General features: G+C 40.3%; 1 protein-coding gene across 1 annotated transcript in view; it reads right to left on the bottom strand.

Annotated features, from left to right (window-relative positions):
- Positions 1-14,484, bottom strand: part of BBS1 (Bardet-Biedl syndrome 1) — a gene marked incomplete at its 5' end in the record, with an annotated part of 131,093 nt that overhangs the window by 29,265 nt on the left and 87,344 nt on the right. Inside the window, 3 exons of the mRNA XM_082270495.1 lie at positions 4,562-4,696; positions 6,931-7,064; positions 8,212-8,370. Of these exons, the coding sequence (XP_082126621.1) occupies positions 4,562-4,696; positions 6,931-7,064; positions 8,212-8,370 (428 nt within the window). The remainder of the gene's footprint in view (positions 1-4,561; positions 4,697-6,930; positions 7,065-8,211; positions 8,371-14,484) is intronic.

Genomic DNA, 14,484 nt, shown 5'->3' with positions numbered 1-14,484 from the left:
TTTTATAATGTGGATCATGCGTTTCCCGTGTACGTAGGAGGAGTCTCTCTCTCTGTAAGCCATCCTGGAAGATTTCAGAAAACTTAGTGACTAGGTAATTTTTTTTTTTTTTTTTTTTTTTTTTTACACAAAGTTGTCAATTTAAAAGTATATTTCTCTCACACAGCATGCACAAACTTAAAATTATACACCATAACACATTCTGCTACTCTTCACAAGTATGGGGATATCCTATGGGTGAGACTTTATAATCTCTGCAATGCCTATCTATAGGACATTTTGTCTTGTGTATTATGAAAATCAACCAACATTGTATCAAACTGTGTACTGTAATGCTCTCTTCTGCATGAGTGGTTGGGGAATATAGCTTAGTGTAGCATCACCTTTAGCAGACCCCATCCTCATTCCAGGAGTGGAGTTGTCCACAGGGGATGGATAGGACTGGTGTCTTGCAGGAACGTGAGACATGCAGATGGGTCAATTTAGGCAGCAGGAAGACATGGTCAACAAACAGGCAAAGGATAGGTCCAAGTGGAAGGCAGAAATATGGTCAATAAACAAGCCAGGGTCAGTATAGGCGGCAGATGCAACACTGCACTGGTGTTGCAGTGATCAGGAACATTGTTACTGGCTGCACTGGCTCTGGTGACACCGTACTGATGTAGTGGCCATTTGAGACACTGTTGCTGGCTGCATTAGTCTGGTGACACCGGGTTTGGCATGGCTAGCGATTAGGAACACCATTGCTGACTTACACTGTGGCTGCAAGTCAAAAGCACTGTTGCTTGCTTACACTGGTCTGGTAAAACTAGGACTGGGGTGGCGGTTATATGGAACACTGTTGCTTGCTGCTGGTGTGGAACGAATTGGCAACACTGTTGCTTGCTTATAATGATCTGGCGACATCAGGACTGCCATGGCTAGAGATCAGGAAACACTGTTGCTGACTTACCCTTGTTTGGTGACACTGTTCGGTGTGGTTGCAATCAATCATGAACACTGATGCAGGATTACACTTGTCTGGTGACCCTGGGACTGGTGTGGTGGCAATAAGGAACACTGTTGCTGGCTGCTGTTGCAGCAGCAATCAAAGCAACACAGTTGCTGGCTTACACTGGTTTGGTGACACAGACTGGTGTGGCTGCAATCAGGAATACTAATGCAGGATTACACTGGTCTTGTGACATTGGGACTCATGTGTTGGCGATCAAGAACACTGTTACTGGCGCTGAAGGAGCGATCAGGAACACTATTATTGGCTGCACTAGTCTAGTGACACTGGAACTGGTGTGACTGCAATCAGAAATACTGATGGTTACTATGTAACTATATAACACTTGGACTCATGTGGTGGTGATCGAGAACACGGTTGCTAGCTGCAATGGTCTGGTGACACTTCTGTGGCGAATTTTCAGGAGCACTGGGTCTTGTACCCCAATCTGTAATCTTCTGTGTCTGAAGGATAGAGCAATTACAGCATGCACCAATGCCCATCCAAGAGGGTACGCACAAGCGGCAGGAGAAAGTTAATAAATGCCCTCATGGGTGAGCAGCCAGGCTGTTTATCTACAGTGGCTGGATGGTAAATGGTTAACATCACTAGCAAGTCACCCGAGCCAAGCTTTAGATGGATGGGTCTACAATGAATCTGGCTTAATGCAACTACAGGGAAATCTCTTGGATTCAAATGTTAGACTAAGGCACTCACATAGAGACTGCATACATTGTTAGACATAATCACGGTTAAAGCCATTAAATATCCAAGCAAATAGAAAAAAAACAGCTTATACAGTAAAATAAACGAACAATAAAATCTACCCAAAAAATATCCCAATATTAGTACAATTCCAAAAATTTGGGATGCTGTGCAAAGTCTACAGAAAAACAGAATGCAATGATTTGCAAATCTTAAACTCATATTTTTTTTACAACAGAAAATAAAAAACCTATTGCAATGTTTAAACTGAGAAAATGTACCATTTTAAGAAAACAATAAGGTAACATTGAAATGAATGGCAGCAACACATCTCAAAAACGTTTGAGCGGGCAACAAAAAGCTTGAAAATTAGGGCTGGCCATACAGTATACTATTTTCTTGTGCAGTTTTCCTTTAGATTTACCAAAAACCATATAATATGACGTCAAACCTAAACACTTTCAATTTGTATCCAATCAGGCAGGCACTTGCACTACATAGTTGAAAGTTATGCCTCGTACACACACAAAGATTGTTGGCCGACCGATCGGCCGTCTTTTGTCCAGTGTTGTTGTGTTGGTTGAAATGTGCTCTAGACTGCACACAAATTTTATCGGCCAACAAAAACCAACTTCAGAAGTGATGTCATGTTCTGGTTTACTTTTCGTGTGTTTTTTCTTCTCTGAGCATGCCCAGTCTTGCTCATCACATTTTTGTCTGCCGAAATCTGTACTGACTGAAGAACAATCGGCCGTTCTGTTGACGGCCAACAAAAATTTTATAGCATGCACACCAGATTTTGTTCGGCCGAAAAGTCGAAGTCGGTTGTCGGAAGCATCATACTAACAAGCCGACAATCGGCCGATCGGACGTTGGCCGAAAATTCACAGCCAACAATCGTTGCGTGTGTACAAGGCTTAAATCTAAAGGAAACTGAATAAGAAGAGTGTATAATGTATAGCCAGCTTTAGTGGTACTAACAAGGTTGAGCTGGAAAAACACTTTGCAACTAATTAGGTGAATTGGCAACAGGTTAGTAAAATGACTGGATATAAAAAGATAATTTAGGAGACTCAGTATCTCAGAAGTAAGGATAGACAGAGGTTTATCAACCCGTGAAAAGCTGCGTCTATTTCAGAATAATGTTCCTGAATGTAAAATTGTAAAACTCTAGGTGAATGAGTACAGGGGGCACATTTGGACAGCAGCAATCTCAGACTGAGTGGAAGGGAGTGTTCGATGTACTAATGCCAAACTCCAGCAAATTTTTTTTATCCCAAAAGGAAAAATAAAATGTTTCCTGAAACTGATTATTAAAGGTTTTACATAAGTAAATGCTGATTATTGTAAGCACCTGTGCTAGTTTTAAATGGGTTGTCTCATCTCTGTAACTGATACATTCTGCTGTAGAGCTTGTTCTTCACATCACTGCATGAATTCAGGAATACTTCCAAAAGTCACCGTGAACCAAGTTTGCCATGCCATCCAACCATGCAAGGTAAAGCTCTATCATGCACAGAAAAGACCATATCTGAACATGATCCAGAAATAACACCATCTTCTCTAGGCCAAAGCTCATTTAAAATGGTTTGTTGCAAAAGTGGAAAACTGTTCTTTGGTCAGACAAATTGAAATTCAACATTTTTTTTGGCAACTATGGACACTGTAACCTCTGGTCTAAGGAGAAGAGCGACCTTCTGGCTTGCTATCAGTGCTCAGTTCAAAAGCCTGCATTTCTGATAGTATGGGGATGCATTAGTGTATATGTAATGGGCAGCTTGCACATCTGGAAAGACACCATCAATGCTGAAAGCTATATCCAGGTTTTAGAGCAGCATATCCTCCCATCCAGAGGATTTCTTCTTCAGGTAAGGCCTTAAATATTTCAGCAGAACAGTGCTAAACCGAATACTGCATCTATGATAACAACATGGCTTTTTAGTAGAAGAGGCCGGGTGCTTAACTGGACTGCCAGCAGTCCAGACCTTTCACCATTTGAAAATATTTGGAGCATCTTGAAAAAAAAATTACGACAAAGACGACCCAGGACTGTTGAGCAGTTAGAATCCTATATCAGGCAAGAATGGGACAAATTTTTTCTCCCAAGACTCGAGCAACTGGTCTCCTCAGTTTTCCAGACGTTTACAGAGTGTTGTTAAAAGAAGAGGGGAAGCTACACCTTGGTAAACATGGCCCTGTCCCAACTTTTTTTTGGAGGTGTTTCTACCATCAATTTCAAAATCACTTTATTTTTTCTTAAAATGGTACATTTTCTCAGTTTAAACTTTTGATATGGTTTATGTTATCTTTTGTAAATAAAATAAGTGTTTGAGATTTGCAAATCATTGCATTCCATTTTTAAGTAGATTTTACACAGAGTTCCAACTTATTTTGGAATTGGGGTTGTATATTTAGCATACAAGGAATTTATTTACTAAGCAGCTTGGATGTGAAGCAACAGGGAGGTTGAAATGTAATGTATAACAGGGATGACAACACAGTAAAAAAGTGTGCCTACCTTCTTCATCTACTTTTTATTAACCAAGTTTTTTTTGCCATGAATGCAACACTAAACAGATACAAAAATATCCCCAACACTCAAGCATGCTAAACTGCAAAGAAAACTAATAAAATCTAAACAGAAGGTCCTTGTTTTCATACATTGCATAGATTTGCAAATAGCATTGGAAAAGATTTTCATATATTAGGAAAGCCACATGGCTTTGTGGAGGACATGTCTAAAGAGGGTGGTCCCCATTTGGGAAACAAAGCATTAAAAAACATGAAAATAAGCTTCTGGTAAAGTTGGTCTTCACCTATTTATGAATGCATGCTTACCATGTCTACAAGTTTTCTTTGGCCTACCTTAAAGAATGCTGGCTTAAGCTGGTAAAGTCGTTCATCATACAGGAAACTAATTAAAAGCTGCATGGATGGCCGGTTCTGTGATGTGTTCTGTAAGTTAAGAATCAATTTGAAACGAGGACCAATACCCTGTACCTGGAACAAGAGAGGATTTTCTTAATGTACTTTATTACTGAAGACAGAAAGGAAAAAAGCTGATGTGGGCAGGATAGACCTTCTAAAGTGGCAAGAATTAATATATGGCACAAAATGAACATTTCTAAACTGACATTGCAACCACACAGCAGGCAGATTTGACAACTTTGATATTTCGTGACTCCATACTGACTATTGCTTCAAATATTTTCTAGCAAAAACTCTTTTATATGGTCTTTTATTAAACTCAAGTATCCTCCAGACTATAGAAGTTTACCAACCAGTCTAAAGTCACTTGGTAAGGACTTTGATCCCCTTTTAAATATTATTATTATATAGTATTTATATAGCGCCAGCACTTTACAACTTGAAGGGTAGACAGTACAAATACAATACACTTTAATACAGTAGGAATCAGAGGATCCTGCTCGTTAAAGCTTAAATATAAGCACAGATTTGCCTTACATCAATCCAGTGATACAATGTCAGTCATTAGGTAGTCTCTAAAAATTAGAAACAAAGGCTTAGCTATAACAGAGCTCAACCCTTTGAGGCCCCTTCGTGTAAGCCATCTGGTCCGGGCACTTTATTCACCTTTGTTATGTCTAAATGTTTCTGAACCATATCAATATTGAGCCATTGTAGATCATTTGAAGCTACTGTGTGTCAATACCATCCCTATTAGGGACATACATTTCCCAATTTTCCACTGTATATACAGAGCTGAAGAAGATATTTAATAAATTTGTCTTCTCTTTATCCTTAGTAACCAACTCAAAATTACATAGTAAAAGGACCTACATGCTCAGACCTTACTTTTTTTGACCTGACTTTTTTACGGTTAATATATTCGAAGAGTTTTTTGGTATCTTGTAACATGTCCAGAATAGGCCCCTTTTTAACCAATATACAACCCCAAGCTGTAAATCCAATCACTTGTTATCTCTCGCCTTGACTACTGTAACTCCCTCCTCATTGATCTACCTCTATGTAGGGTATTCGCCGAAGATATATAAAAAATGCTGTTGCCATCTACCTCACCAACTGCCAATGGTACACTTCCTCCCCAATCCCCTGCCATTCCCTCTCCCGCCATTCTCTCCCCTGGCTTGTGATTTCCCAATGAATAAAGTGTAAAATATTAAACAACAACATGCAAAGCCAACCACCCCCAACTACATCACCATCCTTATTTCAAAATATCAACCAAAGTGTTCTCTTTGGTCCACTCAATAGGACCTGCTTTTAAACTCTGTCAACACCTCCAGGACTTCTCCAGAGCCTGTCTCACTTTCAGAACTCCGTACCCCAACATGTACAGTATTACTCTGTCTAGGTGAGGTATAAAAATGTATCTCTTCAACCCATCTCACCTCTACCCAACAACTGCATTTTACTTGTTCGAACAAATACCCACACAGTTATTACCTTTTAGATTGTAAACTCTAATGAGCAGGGCCCTAACTTGTCTTGAATTGTGTTGTAAATGTAGGTCTCCCTTTATCTTGTAAAGCACTGCACAAACTTTTAAGTGCTAAATAATTTTTATATAATAATAATAATAATACAGTCAGGTCCATAAATATTGGGACATTGACACAATTCTAATCTTTTTGGCTCTATACACCACCACAATGGATTTGAAATGAAACAAACAAGATGTGCTTTAACTGCAGAATTTCAGCTTTAATTTGAAGGTATTTACATCCAAATCAGGTGAAAGGTGTAGGAATTACAACAGTTTGTATATGTGCCTCCCACTTTTTAAGGGACCAAAAGTAATGGGACAATTGGCTGCTCAGTTGTTCAATGGCCAGGTGTGTGTTATTCCCTCATTATCCCATTTACAAGGAGCAGATAAAAGGTCCAGAGTTAATTTCAAGTGTGCTATTTGCATTTGGAATCTGTTGCTGTCAACTCTCAATATGAGATCAAAAGAGCTGTCGCTATCAGTGAAGCCATCATTAGGCTGAACAAACAAAACAAACCCAAAAATTAGGAAATTAGGGGCCCGGAGGAGCACAATAGTCAAGCTGAGCTGACAATGCAGGCATGTGGTGGCAGAAGAAGTGTTGAAATGGTAATGTTATTTCAGGTTCACATTAAAAAAAAAAAAAAATAAATAAATAAAAACGTGGTTTCTTCAAATAGATTTTTTTTGCATACCAAATCTTTTATAGTACCGTAAAGTACACATCTCAGAAAAACAAATGCATAAAGCAGAGTGTACTTACAATAGCATTGAGTGTAAGTGGTTCTTGCATTGTTGAAGATACTGGGGTAAGGCTAGCATCCAGGGCCTTAACATACGCTCGGGCAGCATTAAGACGTAGGCGGTACAAATCCATTTGAAATACACGGTGCATTGCTGGTAGGAAGAAGAAATATTGCTTTTATGTTTTTATTTAAGGATTCTGCCTTTTAGTCCAAATTACGTTTAGCATACAAATCAATATCAGACTACCTAGCATACATTTGGGCTTTGGGGTCAACAAGTTTGAGCTTTCATAGATTTGGCCATACACAGTAAGGTGGCAGTTCTGACAGTAGTTGTCACAGTAAATATACAAGGGAGGATTTTCCAACTCACCTGTCTCACATGCAAACAAAGATTATTACGATCGGAAAGTCTCATACATGTTATATATCTACCATTCACAGAGAGAGTAACTGTTTCATGTTAAATTTGTTGGATTACCTGGCACATTTATGGCTACCTTTACATGATCTATTTATCCATCTGGGCAATTATAGGTAAAATCCGTAAATATATATTACACAACAGTTTTTATTTAAAGGTGAATCTTTGCTAAAATACTTTAGTGGACTCATACAACATTGAAACATTTCTTCAGCACCTGCAGACAATGGAGTCCTCATAGCCAATATTTTATCACATTTGTTGAAACATGGTCTAAAGCTAGTAGAATTTTATTAGAATTTTTTTCTTTCAAAACATTTTATTAAGGTTTCGCAAACACAAGATACATAACGACAAATGAAATACAAAGGTCACGAAGTACAAAACATGCATAGTACAGTTCGTGATGCAGCAGAACAATAAGAGGTAACAAGAAAAATATAAAAGACCCTTGAGCTTCATACATATAAGGGACTAACGCTTGTAAGAAAGACCCAGCGCGACCAAGTAGGGGTATTAGAATTTTTTTGTTTGAGAACATAAGTTTGATTTTCGAAAGGTTAGTAGCGGCAAACTGAAGTTTGCTTTTAACCGTAGTTCTGAAAAAAATTACAGTAATGAAAATCGATCTGAATGGGATTCCAATCAAATAGAAGGCTTGGGTGGAATTTTAATGGCTTAGTTGACTCAGCGAAGGCAAGAAAGAATATTCTAACAAACAATTTTTTCAGAATTTCACTATGAACGTTTTAACGAAAATCTATCGGTGAATGGTCAGCTTAAGGGCAGAACACAGCAAACCATGACTTATGGACAGAGAGCAAATTTGTATACTTTTTTCCCCTGTGAAAAGCAATGGCAACAATTCACCTACCCACAGCATTCTCTCTTTCCCGTAGGGTCTGGTCTACATACAGTTTGGTTTTCTTGGGGACATTAAGTTTGATGCTCTGACCAATAGGGGGACCAGAAGATGTATCCTTTTCCTCAAACTGAGCTGTCCTCTTTAAGATCTTAATAATAAGTCCTCCTCCTGGGTGAAGAAACAAGCAATCGTTGTAATAAATGGCTAGTAATACACATTTAAAGGAATCCAATATACTTTAAACAAGAAGAAAGCCCAGAAAGTGATGCAGAAAAAGCTCCTTAGAGTATTTATAAACCTGTCACAACCATGAGCAATTCAAATGAACCACTTCAATACTGGGCCTTTTCACACCCTTCCTGCCCAGGACAATTTTCAACTTTCAGTGCGTGCACTTTGAACGACAATTGAGAGGTCATGCAACACAGTACCCAACTACATTTTTAGCACTTTGTTCACACAACTAGACCTTTCTTTTAGTTGTATCTAATCACCACTGGGATTTTTATTTTTAGGTAAATAAATAAAAAAAAGACTGAAAATTTTGAAGAAAAAAAAGTTTCTTTGTTTCTGTTATAAAATTTTGCAAATAAATAATTGTTCTTCAAAAATGTAGGCCAAAATGTATTCTGCACATTTCTTTGGTGGAAATAACCCAAATCAGTGTACCGTATATACTCGAGTATAAGCCGACCTGAGTATAAGCCGAGGCCCCTACTTTTACCACAAAAAGATGGGAAAAATGATTGACTCGAGTATTAGCCTAGGGTGAGAATGCAGGGTGACGGGCATGGTACAGGAGAATGCAGGGTGGCTGGCATGGTACAGGAGAATGCAGGGTGGCAGGCATGGTACAGGAGAATGCAGGGTGGCTGGCATGGTACAGGAGAATGCAGGGTGGCTGGCATGGTACAGGAGAATGCAGGGTGGCTGGCATGGTACAGGAGAATGCAGGGAGGCTGGCATGGTACAGGAGAATGCAGGGTGGCTGGCATGGTACAGGAGAATGCAGGGTGGCTGGCATGGTACAGGAGAATGAAGGGTGGCTGGCATGGTACAGGAGAATGCAGTGTGGCTGGCATGTACAGGAGAATGCAGTGTGGCTGGCATGTACAGGAGAATGCAGGGTGGCAAGCATGGTACAAGAGGATGCGGGGTTGCGGGCATACTAGTGCGGCTGTGTTTCACTTACCTGTTCCAGAGGCGCCTTCATTTTAAAAATGGCGCCGCCCGGCGCCGACACGTCATTGCGCACGCGCCGCTCGTGAAAGCTGGTATACGTTCGGCTATTTCCGACCTGTCCCGAGCGGTGGCGGCGCATGCGCGGTGACATGAGTATAAGCCGAGGGGTACGTTTTCAGCACAAAAAAATGTGCTGAAAAACCCGGCTTATACTCGAGTATATACGGTATATTATTTAGTCTGTAGGAAAGTTAGAGTCCAAAAACGATAGTGTATATATATATATATATATATATATATATATATATATATATATATATATATATATATATATATATGTATGTATGTATATGTACGTGTATGTATGTACTGACGGCCTAATTTCTTGAGGCCTAAAAACGTCCCCCAAATTACCTCTTTTTTGGAAAGTAGACAGTCCAAGGTATTTAGTAAGAGGCATGGTGAGTTTTTCAAAGTAGTAATTTTTAAAAAAATGAAAAGAAAAAAAAAAAAAAAAAAAGTACATTTTTGAAAAAAAAGTTTCCATATTGTCACTAGTTCAGTACAGCGTTATGTAACTGGTGTAGTGGTGATCAGGGACACTGACTGGTAAAACATTTTAAATGTTTTTTTAACACACTGTGTCCGGAGCAATATAATGTTACCATAGTAACATTGTACTACTCTGGGGAAGTTATCTGGATTTTTATTTTTACATATTATGTTTGCTTATATGAGTGAATTTCATTGCTATAAGCAAGCATTTTACAAAATTAAATGGATTTATTCAGTTTGTTTTGTTGTAATTAGCTTTGATTAGACATAAGAGAGGTTACCTTCAATGAAAACTACACATCAAAGCAAATAGTAAATACAGAGATATAGTCAGCTAAAAATATAAGTAAATTTTATAATATAATATAAGTAAATTTCAACTTTTTCTAATAAAGTTAAGCTTGGCCTACTCCACTCTTCTCAAGTGTACCTTTTGGCCTGTGTAGTGATTGGCCTCATGTGATACACAGAGACGAAACAAATCCTCCTACATAAGTTGTACCTGTATTTAAAATCCTCGCTTCTTTTTTATATACTGTATATTCAAAGTGTTGAACTTACAGCTTGTCTGAGAGTTCAGAAAAAAAAGTGGCGGTGAGCTGAGGTTACATGCTGTACAGCTCAGTGAGGAGAGGTCTGAGAGCTAACTGGAGGGAATTGACACACACACACCTCACAGGAACAAAACTGAGGCAGTCAATCTGCTGGAGGTCCCTCTCATTTTTCTATTTGTATCAGGAAAGCTTGTCAGAAGTGATTCATGCTGAGAGCACAGGAACAAAGAAGCAGACAGAAATGACACTTCATGCTCTTAACCACTTGCCGACCGACGCACGACTATCTACGTCGGCGGTCAGCCCCTCACAGGCAAACTAACGTAGGGCTACGTTGCTTGCTTGTGAGGGTCTAGGGAGCGAGCGCGCGCCCCCGGGGGCGCGCTCCCGCTCCCGCGTGGTCACGGACCCCCCCGCGCGTGTGACCAGTGGACCCGATGTCCGCCGGTCACTCGGCGATCGGCGGGGGAGAGGGAGAATGTCAGGCAGCTTGTGTAAACAAACTGCCTGTCATTCTCCTCGCTGCAAAGACACTGATAAAACGGATCTGGTATGTAGATCCGTTGATCAGTGTCCTTACAGCTAGAGCCACAGCCAATCACAGTAGAAACCACGCCCCTAGGGACACACACAGCCCCTCCCTTCCAAATAAAGTTAACCCCTTCACTACCAGTGTATTTTTACAGTAACAGTGCATATGTATAGCACTGATTACTGTAGAAATGTCACTGGTAACCCCAAAAGTGTCAAAAATGTCAGTCAAGGGTCCGATCTGTCCGCCGCAATGTCGCAGTACCGCAAAAAAAATCGCAGATCGCCGCCACTACGCGTTAAAAAAAAAAAACAACAAAAATGACAAAAATCTTTCCCTTTGTTAGTAAACGCGATAACTTTTGCGCAAACCAATCAAACATAGGTAGCATAAAACAAATTGGCCGAAAATTTTTAAAAATTTTGATTTTTACATTTTTTTTGGGGGAATTTCATATAAAAAAATGTGAAAAATGTTGCTATTTTTGCAAAATTGACGCTCTTTTTTTGTTTATAGCGCGTGATCAAAAAATCGCACAGGTGATCAAATACCACCAAAAGAAAGCTCTGTTTGTGGGAAAAAAAGGACGTCAAATTCGTTTAGGTACAGCGTCGCACGACCGCGCAATTGTGCGTTAAATTCACGCAGTGCCGAATCGCAAAATACCCCCTGGTCGGAATGGGGGTAAAATCTTCCGGGGCTTAAGTGGTTAATTGAGACAAGTACACACTAAAGAATGATATGCTTTGTTCATACAGTGAGGGAAAAAGTATGAGGAAAAAAGTATTTGATCCCCTGCTGATTTTGTAGGTTTGCCCACTGAAAAGGAAATGATCAGTCTATAATTTTAATGGTAGGTTTATTTTACCAGTAAGAGACGGAACAACAGAAAAAATCCAGAAAAATGCTTTTAAAAAAAGTTATAAATTGATTTGCATTTTAATGGGAATGGGCTACAAGACCAATGCCAAGCAGCTTGGTGAGAGGGTGACAACAGTTGGTGTGATTATTCACAAATGGAAGAAACACAAAATTATTGTCAATCTCCTTCGGACTGGGCCTTCATGCAAGATCTCACCTTGTGGAGTTTCAATGATTAAAATACCGGTGAGGAATCAGCCCAGACCTATAGGGGAGAATCTTGTCAATGATCTCAAGGCAGCTGGGACCATAGTCACCAAGAAAATAATTGGTAACACACTATGCCGTAAAGGACTGAAATCCTGCAGCGCCCGCAAGGTCCCCCTGCTCAAGAAAGCACATGTACAGGCCCATCTGGAGTTTTCTAATGAAAATCTAATTGATTCAGAGGAGAACTGGGTGAAAGTGTCAGAGGAGACCAAAATCAAGCTCTTTGGCATCAACTCAACTTGCGTGTTTGGAGGAGGAGGAATGCTGCCTATGACCCCAAGAACACCATCCCCACCATCAAACATGGAGGCTGAAACATTATGCTTTGGGCTGTTTTTTTTTTTAATGCTAAGGGGATAGGACAACTTCACGGCATCAAAGGGACGATGGACAGGGCCATGTATCGTCAAATCTTGGATGAGAACCTCCTTCCCTCAGCCAGGGCATTGAAATTTGGTCATGGATGGGTATTCCAGCATGACAATGACCCAAAACACAAGGTCTATGCAGCAAAGAAGTAGCTCAAGAAGAAGCACAATAAGGTCCTGGAGAGGCCTAGACAGTCACCAGACCTTAAAGGGGTTGTAAAGTCAGAGGGTTTTTTTTTTATCCTAATGCATTTTAAGCTTTAAGACAAAAAGCCTACTGTGTGCAGCAGCCCCCCTACTACTTACCTGAGCCCCATCTCTATCCAGGAATGTCCACGAGTGCTTCAGCGCTCCAGGACTCTCCTGATTGGCTGAGACACAGAAGCAGAGCAATTGGCTCCTGCTGCGGTCAATCAAACTCAGTAAAAAAATCAGGAGAGAGAGGGGGCAGACCGAACATCAGCTCCGTGCCCAAATACACAGAGCTTCAGCTTAGCTCGGGTGCCCCCATAGCAAGCTGCTTGCTGTGGGGGCACTCAACAGGAGGGAGGAGCCAGGGGAGCCAAAGAGGGACCTGAGAAGAGGAGGATTGGGGCTGCCCTGTGAAAAACCACTGCACAGAGGTGGTAAGTATAACATGTTTGTTATTTTAATACAAAAGAGAGACTTTACAATCACTTCAATCCTATAGGAAATATGTGGAGGAAGCTGAAGTTTCAAGTTACCAAACGTTAGCCTCAAAACCTTAATGACTTGGAGAGGATCTGCAAAGAGGAGTGACACAAAATCCCTCCTAAGATGTGCGCAAACTTGGTGGCCAACTACAAGAAACGTCTGACCTCTGTGGTTGCCAACAAGGGTTTTGCCACCAAGTACTAAGTCATGTTTTGCAAAGGGGTCAAATACCTTTTTCACTCATTAAAATGCAAATCAATTTATAACTTTTTTGAAATGCCCTTTTCTGGATTTTTTTGTTGTTATTCTTTCTCTCTCTGTTAAAATAAATCTACCAATAAAATTATAGACTGATCACTTCTTGGTCAGTGGGCAAAGGTACAAAAATCAGCAGGGGGATCAAATACTTTTCTCCCTCACTGTATTTAATGTCTGGGGTTTACAACCACTTTAAGTGAACCTCACTAACCAATAGGGGAGAAGTTCAGGTTGGGGTAGGGGCACTGTGGAACCAAACGAAACATTTACTTAAAAAATAATGGATTTGCATACAACTTCAGCTTTCTATATGCAGTATCTCACAAAAGTGAGTACACCTCTCACATTTTTGTAAATATTTTATTATATCTTTTCATGTGACAACACTGAAGAAATGACACTTTGCTACAATGTAAAGTAGTGAGTGTACAGCTTGTATACCAGTGTAAATGTGCTTCAACACAGCCATTAATGTCAAAACCGTTAGCAACAAAAGTAAAAACACCCCTAAGTGAATATGTCCAAATTACGCCCAAAGTGTCAATATTTTGTGTGGCCACCATTATTTTCCAGCACTGCCTTAACTCTCTTGGGCATGGAGTTCACCAGAGCTTCACAGGTTGCCACTGGAGTCCTCTTCAACTCCTTCATGACAACATCACAGAGCTAGTGGATTTTAGAGACCTTGCACTCCCCCCCCCCCCTTCCATTTGAGGATGCCCTACAGATGCTCAATAGGGTTTAGGTCTGGAGGCATGCTTGCCCAGTTCATCATTTTTACCCTCAGCTTCTTTAGCAAGGCAGTGGTTGTCTTGGAGGTGTGTTTGGGGTCGAAATCATGTTGGAATACTGCCCTGTGGCCCAGTCTCCAAAGGAAGGGGATCATTCTCTGCTTCATTATGTCACAGTACATGTTAGCATTCATGGTTCCCTCAGTGAACTGTAGCTCCCCAGTGCCAGAAGCACTCATGCAACCCCAGACCATGACACTCCCACCACCATGCTTGACTGTAGACAAGACACACTT

This window comes from Pelophylax lessonae, assembly GCF_965119305.1.
Source record: "Pelophylax lessonae genome assembly, chromosome: 10".
Taxonomy (NCBI): Eukaryota; Metazoa; Chordata; class Amphibia; order Anura; family Ranidae; genus Pelophylax; species Pelophylax lessonae.
This window is presented reverse-complemented; position numbering and strand designations above follow the sequence as displayed.